We start from the raw sequence: 13,422 nt of genomic DNA on the forward strand, positions 1-13,422 counted from the left end.
CCTCCTCCTCTTCCTCCTCGTCCTCTTCCTGTGTGATCGGCGGGCACGCAGGAACACTGTCTGGATAAAGGGGGCCTTGAGAGCTAAGGAAGTCCTCCTCTTCCTGCCTCTGTTCTGCCTCAAGTGCCCTGTCCATTATTCCACGCAGCGTGTGCTCCAACAGGTGGACAAGGGGGACAGTGTCACTGATGCATGCACTGTCACTGCTCACCATCCTCGTGGCCTCCTCGAATGGTGACAGGACAGTGCATGCATCCCTGATCATGGCCCACTGGCGTGGGGAAAAAAAACCAAGCTCCCCTGACCCTGTCCTGGTGCCATAGTCGCACAGGTACTCATTTATGGCCCTCTGCTGCGTGTGCAGCCGCTGCAGCATGGCCAACGTTGAGTTCCACCTGGTGGGCATGTCACAGATTAGGCGGTTCTTGGGCAGGTTAAACTCCTTTTGGAGGTCCGTCAGCCGAGCACTGGCATTATATGACCGGCGGAAATGCACACAGACTTTCCTGGCCTGCCTCAGGACATCCTGTAAGCCCGGGTACCTGCCCAAGAACCGCTGCACCACCAAGTTAAGGACGTGAGCCAAACAGGGCACATGGGTCATTTGTCCCTGTCGGAGGGCAGAGAGGAGGTTGGTGCCATTGTCGCAAACCACCATTCCTGCCTTAAGTTGGCGTGGCGTCAACCACCTCTGAACCTGCCCCTGCAGAGCTGACAGAACCTCTGCCCCAGTGTGGCTCCTGTCCCCCAAGCACACCAGCTCAAGCACCGCATGGCATCTTTTGGCCTGCGTACTTGCGTAGCCCCTTGAACGCCTACGGAGCACCGCTGGTTCCGAGGAAGAGGCCATGGAGGAAGAAGAAGAGGAGGGGGTGGAGGAGAGAGGTGTGTCACAATCAGCATTTTGGAGGCGTGGTGGCGGAACAACCTCCAACACTACTGCACCTTGTCCTGCATCCTTCCCAGCTGCCAGCAGAGTCACCCAATGCGCCGTGAAACTTAGGTAACGTCCCTGTCCATGCCTGCTGGACCATGAGTCAGCGGTAATATGCACCTTACCGCTGACCGCCCTGTCCAGCGAGGCATGGACATTGCCTTCCACATGCCGGTAGAGAGCCGGAATCGCCTTCCGTGAGAAAAAGTGGCGTTTGGGTACCTGCCACTGAGGAACCGCACATTCCACAAACTCACGGAAGGGGGCAGAGTCTACCAACTGAAAAGGCAGCAGTTGAAGTGCTAGCAATTTTGCCAAGCTAGCATTCAACCGCTGGGCATGTGGATGGCTGGGAGCAAACTTCTTTCGGCGGTGCAGCAGCTGGGGCAGGGAAATTTGCCTGGTACAATCTGACGTCGGTGTACCAAAAGCAGATTGCCCACAAGTACTTGGCTGTGACACACCTAATTCTACACCTTCATTCCTCTCACTGCAGGTCTCAGAGAGGACTGAAGGTCTAGTGGGGTTGGAAATCTCAGCTGATGAGGAGCAAGGAGAGATCCTCTTTGTTCTTTGGTGTGGGTCTTTTAGATACGCTTGCCAACGAACTGCATGGCAGGTCAACATATGTCTGGTCAAGCATGTGGTACCCAAGCGGGAGATATTTTGGCCACGCGAGATACGCTTGAGACATATGTTGCAAATAGCAGCGGTGCGATCTGATGCACTCGTCTCAAAAAAGGCCCACACCAAAGAACTTTTTGAATAACGCGCAGAGACTGCAGCGCCCTGCACATGTGGAGCTTTGGGGTGTGATGCAGTCAATGTGCTGCCCTTAGGCTGGCCCCTGGAGGGCATCCTGCCTCGTTGGTGATGTGCTGCCGCCTCCTCCTCCTCCTCCTCCTCCTCCTCCTCCTCCTCCTCCTCCTCTCTCCTATCAGGCACCCACGTTGAGTCAGTGACCTCATCATCCCCTCCCTCCTCATCACTGGAGCAAACCTGGCAGTATGCTGCAGCAGGGGGAGCATGACTGCCAGATTGCTGTCCTTCTTGGGCACCCCCTCTGTCCGCGCTCATGTTACTGCCTTCATCGAGCTCAGTATCGTCATCAGAGCCTTCCAAACGCTGGGCATCCTCCTGGAGCATGTACCCAACACTGTGGTCAAACAGTTCGAGGGAATCCTCATGAGGACATGGTGGAGCTAGGGAAGGAGTCACTAATGACATTGAGCTGAGGGAAGAGGCCGCTGCTTTGCCAGACAAAGCACCCTGGGCATGGGTGAGAGAGGATGAGGAGGATGAGGACGGCTTGGTCATCCACTCGACCAAGTCTTCCGCATGTTGCGGCTCAACATGGCCAGCTGCCGAAAAAAAGGCCAAGCGTGTCCCATGGCCACGTGCTGATGAGGATGCACCGTCTCCACGACCAGCACTAGACACAGAGCCTGCTTGCCCTCTCTTATTGGCTTGTGACTGTCTGCCTCTCCTTCTTGGCCTTCCAGACATACTAATGGCCTGTAGCTGCACTAAGCTGGGATAGAACACCTGTAATTTTCTTCAAGTAGCTTTATATACTGTAACCAGACAAGCCTGCCTGTCAGTAGGAAGATAAGAGGAACGGATCTAGCTGAACACTGTGAGCAGGACGCACTGTACTAAATGTAAATAGTCTAGCTGCCTGACCGTGGTACTAATAGGATCAAATAGAACACCTGTAATTTTCTTCAGGTAGCTTTATATACTGTAACCAGACAAGCCTGCCTGTCATTAGGAAGATAACAGGAACGGATCTAGCTGTACACTGTGAGCAGGACGCACTGTACTAAATGTAAATAGTCTAGCTGCCTGACCGTGGTACTAATAGGATCAAATAGAACACCTGTAATTTTCTTCAGGTAGCTTTATATACTGTAACCAGACAAGCCTGCCTGTCAGTAGGAAGATAACAGGAACGGATCTAGCTGTACACTGTGAGCAGGACGCACTGTACTAAATGTAAATAGTCTAGCTGCCTGACCGTGGTACTAATAGGATCAAATAGAACACCTGTAATTTTCTTCAGGTAGCTTTATATACTGTAACCAGACAAGCCTGCCTGTCAGTAGGAAGATAACAGGAACGGATCTAGCTGTACACTGTGAGCAGGACGCACTGTACTAAATGTAAATAGTCTAGCTGCCTGACCGTGGTACTAATAGGATCAAATAGAACACCTGTAATTTTCTTCAGGTAGCTTTATATACTGTAACCAGACAAGCCTGCCTGTCAGTAGGAAGATAACAGGAACGGATCTAGCTGAACACTGTGAGCAGGACGCACTGTACTAAATGTAAATAGTCTAGCTGCCTGACCGTGGTACTAATAGGATCAAATAGAACACCTGTAATTTTCTTCAGGTAGCTTTATATACTGTAACCAGACAAGCCTGCCGGTCAGTAGGAATTTAACAGGAACGGATCTAGCTGAACACTGTGAGCAGGACGCACTGCATTAAATGTAAATAGTCTAGATAGAAGATAACAGGAACAGATCTAGCTAAACTGAATACAGTGTATATATATATATGCAACACCTGGGATGCATATATATACACAATACACTGTAAGTGCAGCTAACTGACTGACTGTTCTGCCTAATCTATCTAACTCAAATCAAATGACACTGTCTCTCTCTCTCTCTATCTCTCAGCACACCGGAACACACACTACACAGGGCCGCCGTGCAGGCGGCCTTATATAGTGTGGGGTGTGTACTAAATCCCCTGAGCCATAATTGGCCAAAGCCACCCTGGCTTTGGCCAATTACAGCTCTCTCTACTGACAGCGCTGTGATTGGCCAAGCATGCGGGTCATAGTGCATGCTTGGCCAATCATCAGCCAGCAATGCACTGCGATGCCGCAGTGAATTATGGGCCGTGACGCGCCACACGAATTTAGCGCGAACGGCCCATAACGTTCGCAATTCGGCGAACGATCGAACAGCCGATGTTCGAGTCGAACATGGGTTCGACTCGAACACGAAGCTCATCCCTACTGTACACCTCCTATTTCCAAATGGAAAATAGTAAAGCAGATCAAATGTAGTTGGGTTGGTTCAGCGCTCTTAACAAAAACATGTACTAAACTCAAATATACAGAATTAAAAAAAATTCAATTGTGAACATTGTCCCCAGATTGTAAAATGATGGGAAATCCTGAATTATACAGTGAAGAAAAGGCGAGGATAAACCTTTAAAAGTGAACACTTGCTTCAGGAGCAGCTGTGTAAGGCTGGCTTTACATTAGACCCCTTTCACACTGAGGCGTTTTTCAGGCGTTTTAGTGCTAAAAATAGCACTTGTAAAGCGCTTGAAAAATGCCTCCCATGCCTCCCCAGTGTGAAAGCATGAGTGATTTTACACTGGGGCGGTGCGCTTGCAGAACGTGAGAAAAAGTCCTGCAAGCAGCATCTTTGGGGCGGTTTAGGAGCGCTGTATACAACGCTCCTAAACCGCCCCTACCTATTGAAATGAATGGGCAGCCCTTTCCGAAGCGCCTGAAAAGTGATTCAGAAGTGCCGCTACACGGGCACTTTTAACCCTTTCTTCGGCTGCTAGCGGTGGTTAAAAGCATATGACAATACAGAGGTAGGGAAGTGGTTAAGCAGCGGTAAAGCACCGCTAAAACGAGTGGCGCTTTACCGCTGACTCCCACGCCGCCCCAGTGTGAAAGTACCCTTATAGAATCTTCTCATTCAATTTTCCTTTAGATTTACCAAAACTATATACAGGGGGTCCCCTAGTTACAAACATCCGACTTACAAACGACTCCTACTTACAAACGGAGGGAGACAACAGGAAGTGAGAGGAAATCTACCCCTAGGAAGGGAAATTCACTCCTGTAAGAGCTATTATGGGAAAAGGTACCTCCACTGATGTTTTATCACCAAGGCTTGTTTCCACAACAACCCAAAATTTTCAAAATCCAATTGTCATTGGGACAGAAAATGAGGTGAAATCTTCCGAAGAGGGGCACAGACAGCAAAACAAATGTTACAGGGGTGTTAACCCTTCCCTATGCTATCCAAAAAGCTTAAAATTTTTTTTTTGGCTGGAGCTACACTTAAAAAATGTACATGTTCCGACTTACAAACAGATTCAACTTAAGAACAAACCTACAGTCCCTAACTTGTTTGTAACCCGGGGACCCGCTGTAATATGAGGTCAAACCAAAAAACTTTCAATTTGTATGCAATCAGGCAGGCCTTTGCACAACAAAGCTGAAGGTAATTCTAAAGGAAATTAAAAAAGAAAATTGTATAATGTATGGCCAGCTTAAGTGGGCATTTCTCCCTAAGCTCGCCATATAAAAAAAATGGATTTCTCCATCCACAAAGATGGCATAGTCTTAAGACCCCCCCCCCTCCACCAGTCTGTTGTATTGTGACAGCTGGTATTCGGCTGACAATATTTGATGCCTGACTCCTACAATGAAAATCAAATGAGTAATCAACTTTTGTTGAGACAGTACACCCACCCTCTGAATAAACAAAGAAAGCGTATATGGTGAACTTTACTATGGTGAGGTTCCTTATTGTTTCCCCAGAACAGTAAAGCCTAGTACACACGGGCCGAATGTCGGGCGACATCGGCAGGTTCAATAAAAAATGGCTGACATTTAGCCAATGTGTATGGCAGCTGGTCCAGCTGGCTTTTGTCAAAGGGTCATGACCAAAAAAGGTCTGACGACTGGCTTCCGGTCAGCGTTCCCGGGGGGGGGGGGGGGATCATCTCCCTGTTGGAACACAATAGCTCAGCAGGGAAGATCACTGTACTAACATTGTTAGTACTGCGGCTCCGACCCAACCTGTCAGTTTTTTTCGTTTAATCCATGCATACGTGAAAGGAAATCAATCTTCTTAATGGAACACAGACAGCAAAAAATTGACAGATCTCTGACCATTCCTTTAAAAAGCAGTAGTAGAGTCTTATACTGTGTTAGCCACTGATTTTTGCAGACATTTTGGAGTTCAAGTGATACCCTTTACTGAATAAATCTAATAACTAAAGTTAGTAAAGGGTATCACTTACATAAAAAATGTCTGCAAAATATAAGGAAAAAAAAGGCTTTGACTTCAGATATAATTAAAAAAAGATTAGCAACGCTTAATTAACACCTAGCACAGTGCTTTCACCACCCTACTTTAACTGGCTACTCACTGTAATCTGATCATAAACTCATTCTGTCTCTGGAGGTCCACAAAGATATAAAGATGTTTCTGGGTCTACATAGAACAGTTCTGCTCCAACATATCTGACCATCCCAGACCAGGACCAATGCCAGATATCTGAGGATGCTTCTCAACATACACAGAGGAGCATGGAGAGGGTGGCCTCTATTGTGCCAAAGAGATATCGCCATACAACACTACATATCATTTAGGATGCAGTACAGTCACACTTGTTTTATACAAATTATATGAAACTTATAGGCTTCCTTATTTAATATTATGGAAAGCTAGACACATACAGTAGTACATCACTGACAGGCTGGAAGTGCATGCATCTCCTGACCTAAGGACAGCGTGGACAAGAAGGGTGGCACTGGAAGGTTCCAGTGCTGGCTTATTTTTGGGTAAAAAAAATGTTTTTTAGCCCATTCAATCTCGTTATACCTCAGTTTTGTGTGGTTGTCAGGTTATGCTGTTTTACTTTTTTAAATAATATATATTAACAATATTCCAAGTGCTAATAGCTTTAGAAAAAAAGGCAAAGGAAATGACCACAAACATATCAATAACCAATTGCTACACAGAGCTGTAGACTTATTATTATTTCAACGCATATGTGAAAGTTAGCTGGTTCTCCTGGAAGACTTATCCTTAGGGGAAATGTCTTCTTAAGAAATACCATTTCCTTCAAGGTCCTTGAAAACAATGGCTAAATTGCTGCAATGTGATGTATATATCATTAACTGGCATTCTCATGAGAAATGAGCTCATATCATAATGCATGTTTTAAAGCTATATATGTATATAGTTATATACAGTATAATGTTGTGTTTTAACCGTTTGTTAGAATTGCCACTTGGTTTTCATGGCCTTTGTTTTTCTCAGAAAATGTATGCAATATTAGTGCAGATATTCTAATTTTCAAAGTACAGTGCCTTGAAAAAGTATTAATACCCTTTGAAATTTTCCAGATTTTGTCATGTTACAACCAAAAAAGTTAATGTATTTTATTGGAATTTTATGTGATAGACCAACACAAAGTGGCACATAATTGTGAAGTGGAAGGAAAATGATAAATGGTTTTCCAAATTTTTTACAAATAAATATCTGAAAAGTGTGGTGTACATTTGTATTCACTCCCCTGATTCAATACTTTGTAGAACCACCTTTCACTGCAATTACAGCTGCAAGTCTTTTTGGGGATGTCTCTACCAGCTTTGCACATCTAGAGAGTGACATTTTTGCCCATTCTTCTTTGCAAAATAGCTCAAGCTCTGTCAGATTGGATGGAGAGCGTCTGTGAACGGCAATTTTCAAGTCTTGCCACATATTCTCAATTGGATTTAGGTCTGGACTTTGACTGGGCCATTCTAACACATGAATATGCTTTGATCTAAACCATTCCATTGTAGCTCTGGCTGTATGTTTAGGGTCTTTGTCCTGCTGGAAGGTGAACCTCCGCCCCAGTCTCAAGTTTTTTGCAGACTAACAGGTTTTCTTCTAATGCCGTGTACACACGGGCGGACTTTTCGACCGGACTGGTCTGACGGAACGAATTCGTTGGACAATCCGACCGTGTGTGGGCTTCATCGGACCTTCAGCGGACTTTTTCTGTTGAAAATCAGACGGACTTTAGATTTGGAACTCCGCCGGACCCAGTTCGAGAAATCCGCTTATCTGTATGCTAGTCCGATAGGCGAAAACCGATGCTAGGGCAGCTATTGGCTACTGGCTATCAACTTCCTTATTTTAGTCCGGTCGTACGTCATTACGTATGAATCCATCTGACTTTGGTGTGATCGTGTGTAGGCAAGTCCGTTCGTTAGAGAGTCCGTCGAAAGTCCATCGTAACTCTGACCTTTGATGCCAAAAAGTCCGCCCGTGTGTGCATGGCACAAGACTGCCCTGTATTTGGCTCCATCCATCTTCCCATCAACTCTGACCAGCTTCCCTGTCCCTGCTGAAGAAAAGCATCCCCACAACATGGTGCTGTCACCACCATGTTTCACGGTGGGGATGGTGTGTTCAGGGTGATGTTCAGTGTTAGTTTTCCGCCACACATAGCGTTTTGCTTTTAGGCCAAAAAGTTCAATTTTGGTCTCATCTGACCAGAGCACCTTCTTCCACGTGTTTGCTGTGTCCCCCTCATGGTTTCTGGCAAACTGCAAACGGAACTTCTTATGGCTTTCTTTGAACAATGGCTTTCTTCTTGCCACTCTTCCATAAAAGCCAGATTTGTGGAGTGCACCACTAATTATTGTCCTGTGGACAGATTCTCCCACCTGAGCTGTGGATCTCTGCAGCACCTCCAGAGTTACTATGGGCCTATTGGCTTCTTCTCTGATAAATGCTCTACTTGCCCAGCCTGTCAGTTTAGGTGGACGGCCATGTCTTGGTAGGTTTGCAGTTGTGTCATACTTTTTCCATTTTCAGATGATGGGTTGAACAGTGCTCCGTGAGATGTTCAAAGCTTGGGATATTTTTTTATTACCTAACCCTGCGTTAAACTGCGTTAAACTTCTCCACAACTTTATCCCTGACCTGTCTGGTGTGTTCCTTTGGCCTTCATGATGCTATTTGTTCACTAAGGTTCTCTAACAAACCTCTGAGGGCTTCACACAACAGCTGTATTTTATATTAAGATTAAATTACACACAGCTGGACTCTATTTACTAATTTGTTCCACTAGATTTTAGGGGTATCAGAGTAAAGAGGGCTGAATACAAATGCACGCCACACTTTTCAGATATTTATTTGTAAAACATTTTGAAAACCATTTATCATTTTCCTTCCACTTCACAATTATGTGCCACTTTGTGTTGGTCTATCACATAAAATCCCAATAAAATACATTAACGGTTTTGTAACATGACAAAATGTGGAAAATTTCAAGGGGTATTAATACTTTTTCAAGGTACTGTGTGTCAAAAGCTAAACCTTGTTTTTTGGGTGGGGTAGGGTTGGAATCTCTGTTGGATTTTTATTGCTGTCTGGCGGCCATCAGCATAGAAAAAAAGTGATAAAAAATAAAATATTTTATAGTTTTCACCAGAACAAAAGGTGAATGGAAATCTTTTTAATGAGGACACTTTTCTCAGTTGAAATTTCCCCACGTTACTATGAATATGAGATTACTGTATATAAAGGTTCACTCTTCTGCTTACAGATCCACCAACATTAACTTCTATGAGGTCTTCTCTGGAGCCAGTGTACCCTCACAGATAAACAATTTTGATGAAATTGGCCCTGAGTATAACTTCACAATAAAAGTAAGTAGAGCGTGGACCGCATACTTTCATGTTGCCCTATTAACCAAGGAAAGTTTGTACACAAAGCCTTTGTAGCCAAGCTAGCTAAAAAGCTCCATGTGTCTAAGATACCTAAAAGACAAAAGCAGTGCTGGCTCAGTACCTTTACCGCCTCAATAAGAAGACTGGAGGAATGGTTGAGTCAACCAGAGACCTCCCTCATCTGGATATCTTTTCAACATGAGCCTTAGTACATGCAAAATAGTTCCTAAAATTCTTGAAGTTCATGAAATATGATTGTGTATTTAAATGCATCAATTTATATAGGAACCTAGTTTGTTTAAAACCAGTCATGATGTGTTGCTTTCACAAGGGACTAACAAGAAACATGTTGACAGAAGCAGAGAACAGAGTGATGACTTCTCAGTTTGCTGCTGTCCCTACACCGTCCAGTCACAGGTTGGGGGGCTGGGAGATGACTAAGGCAGGACATACATTCATCTTTTTTTTTTGTTTCATTAAATCAGTGGGTTGAACAAAAAAAAAAAAATTGACCCGATTCCTATATCCACACACTCTATGTGGATGAGGGAATCCTCTCAATTAGATATTTTAAACACTTGCCGATCGCCATGCGCAAATACGACGGCAGAATGGCACAGGCTGGCAAATGGGAGTACAGGTGTGTCCCTTTAAATTCCCCCGCAGTTCCCGGGAACTCGATGTTTGCCGGCGGCCCACGATTGTGGTGTGGAGAGGTAGAAAGGGGAGATGCCTATGTAAACAAGGCATTTCCCAGTTCTGCCTTGTGTCATGACAGAGATCTACTGCTCCCTGTCATCGGGAGCAGTGATCGCTGTCATGTCCTAGGTAGCCCATCCCCCCCACAGTTAGAATCACTCTCTAGGACACACGTAACCCCTTGATCGCCCCCTAGTGTTTAACCCCTTCCTTGCCAGTGTCATTTATACAGTAATCAGTGCATTTTTATAGCACTGATCGCTGTATAAATGACAATGATTCCAAAATAGTGTCAAAATGTCCGATCTGTCTGCCATAATGTTGCAGTCATGATAAAAATCGCAGATCACCGCCATTACTAATAACAAAAATTAAAAATAAATAATATTTATATTATATTTTATTATAATTATTATAAATTAATAATAAAAATATAAATCGCTCCCCTATTTTGTAGACGCAATAACTTTTGCGCAAACCAATCAATATACGCTTATTGCGATTTTTTTTTACCAAAAATATGTAGAAGAATACGTATCGGCCTAAACTGAGGAAAAAAATAGTTTTTTTATATATTTTTGGGGGATATTTAGTATAGCAAAAAGTAAAAAATATTGCTTTTTTTTCAAAATTGTCAGTCTTTTTTTGTTTATAGTGCAAAAAATAAAAACCGCAGAGGTGATCAAATACCACCAAAAGAAAGTTCTATTTGTGGGAAAAAAAGGACGTCAATTTTGTTTGGGTACAACGTCACACGACCGCGCAATTGTCAGTGAAAGCGGCGCAGTGCCGTATCGCAAAAAGTGCTCTGGTCAGGAAGGGGGTAAATTCTTCCGGGGCCGAAGTAGTTGTTTCGACAACAGAGAGGCTTCCTCCCTGTTAGAATACTTTACACTGATTGTCACCACCAGCTAAAGCCAGCGGTGCTGACCGAGAGAAAATTTTCCAACAGGCTGGTTGTACACGAGTTGATCAATAGAATGGCTTGTATACAACCAGCCTGTCAATACATCAGTCAGTCTGGTCCCTGCTGAATCCATCAAATTGTGATCCATGTGTGGCCGGTTTAAGTTATATTGCTTGCAGTAGAGGAAAGGCAGATCACTAGGCTGACTGTGCTGTTCAGTGGGGCTGTGTAAATCTCTGGACTGGCTGGACAGAGATACAACTTCTTTGGCAGGAAAGGTAGCTCCCATATGTGCATTTTAATTCTGTATTTATCCTGTATTTTTTTAAGTTCAGTTTTAAAGTGATTGTAAGAGTTAATTTTTTAAAAATAATAAAGATGTTGTACTTACCTGTTCTGTGCAATGCTTTTGCACAGAGTTGCCCCGATCCTCTTCTGGGGTCCCCCGCCAATGCTCTTGGTTCCTCCTCCCTTCTGAGCACTCCCATAGCAAGCCACTCATGAGGACTCGATCTTGAGATTGGCTGTGTGTGTCTATTGGACCCCCTTCTCCCTGTTCACATAATTTGATTGACAGCAGCAGAAGCCAATGGCACCCACTGCTGCCTCTGAGTCCTGTGAGGAGAGAGAGCAACTCCGCCTCTCGTGAGCACAGCTTTCAGGTAAGTATAAGGTGGGGCTCAGCGCTCAGGTAAGTATAAGGTGGGGCTCAGCGCTCAGGTAAGTATAAGGTGGGGCTCAGCGCTCAGGTAAGTATAAGGTGGGGCTCAGCGCTCAGGTAAGTATAAGGTGGGGCTCAGCGCTCAGGTAAGTAAAAGGTGGGGCTGATCATGAAAGGTTTTTTACCTTAACGCGGAGAATGATTTAAGGTAAAAAACCTTTAGCCTTTACAACCACCTTAATCCTGATTGTCTCCCATCATCCTCATTATTCTTCCTATACTCTCTTATGTTTACCTCTGAGCAGCAAGTGACACTATTCAGAAATACAGCGCATGCTGTGCTGGGCCAGAAACAGTCATATGGGAGCAGGACAATATAGTCCTTCATAGGCACAGTCTAGCCCAGTGCTTCTCAACCTTTTTTTCAGTCAAGGCACCCTTTAAAAATTATGGACAGTCTTGAGGCACCCCATTCCAAAATGCAAAAATTATTCTAAAAGTTTTACATAATGTGGCAACATCCACAATTCCAAGTAGGACACCCAACATTAGAGGTGATTTATTCTTTCAAAGCAAATACACTTTTGCAAACTGGTACCGACTAGTATTCCAATGTTTCTCTTCTCCCTCAGTTTTTCTCCATCAGTCAGCTAATGTGACCCCAATGCTGATGGAGAGGTGCAGAGGAGGGCCAAACAAGGATGCTCTGCAGACCACCAACATCCTCCTTGTCAGCTGATGATGCCATTGGTCGTTAGGAAGCTGACAGCTAACTGGTTGTAATGGTGCACAATGAAAACCTGTGGCTTAGTGTAACTAAAAAGCAGGCTTGATCCACACACCGGCTTTTATACAATTTTTGGGCTATTTTTAGGCAAATTGCCAAGGCACCCCTGAAGAAACCTAAAGGCACCCCAGGGTGCCTGGGCACCTTGCTTGAAAAAGCCTGGTCTAGCCCTAAGAAAATAGCCATTCATGTTCATCCATCAATATTTAACCTTCTTTTGTGATGGGAGCAATGTATGAACAGGCTAGCAGTGCAGTGTGGAATGCAACATACAGAATTATCCAATGCTCAGAAGTTTATAAAATATCATGCCACCTTAACTATTCTGTATTCGTCACTGATTGTCCACAAATTCCTGGCTGGTTGGTAAGCCTGAATGGACAGTTTTTTTTTTTCTTCGTAATCAGTATATTCTGCATTTTGTTGTTTTAGGTCAGTACTGGAACCATGCCAGTGAGAACGGCATTCCTAACCATTAATATCCCAGAGTTCACCAAAGATAACAACCCTCTGATGTACATCACCTCGGTGCAGACAGATCAGGTAAAAACATACCATACAGACAATTGGCATCACACTGGTATTTCTGAGATTCTGAGATGTTAATTTAGCAGCATTATAGAAGATACCTCTTACTCCTGCCTTAATGAATTTATATACAATGTACTTGGTCTTTTTCAATAGGAAATAACAGTGACACTGTGCAGGCCTAACCCTTATGGGTTAGCCCAATTAAACCATCTAACTGATGTGCTTACTGTAAGTGAATATCACTATCAATGCATAGCACACAATTATTGATGATATCAATAGTAGCTATGCCGCTCCAAACTTGCCTCTAGCTTCCATCAGGTGCATGCCCAGGAGCACATGCCTGCTCAGCCGCTCGGCCTGTCAAGTAGAAAAATGAATAGACCACACACTGATGTTGTCATT

General features: G+C 44.4%; 1 protein-coding gene across 1 annotated transcript in view; it reads left to right on the forward strand.

The window, feature by feature from the left end:
- Window positions 1–13,422, forward strand: part of ITGA2 (integrin subunit alpha 2) — a 236,103-nt gene that overhangs the window by 183,863 nt on the left and 38,818 nt on the right. Inside the window, exons 24-25 of the mRNA XM_073622309.1 lie at window positions 9,309–9,411; window positions 12,919–13,029. Of these exons, the coding sequence (XP_073478410.1) occupies window positions 9,309–9,411; window positions 12,919–13,029 (214 nt within the window). The remainder of the gene's footprint in view (window positions 1–9,308; window positions 9,412–12,918; window positions 13,030–13,422) is intronic.

The sequence above is a fragment of the Aquarana catesbeiana genome, linkage group LG01 (assembly GCF_042186555.1).
Source record: "Aquarana catesbeiana isolate 2022-GZ linkage group LG01, ASM4218655v1, whole genome shotgun sequence".
NCBI classification, from domain to species: Eukaryota; Metazoa; Chordata; class Amphibia; order Anura; family Ranidae; genus Aquarana; species Aquarana catesbeiana.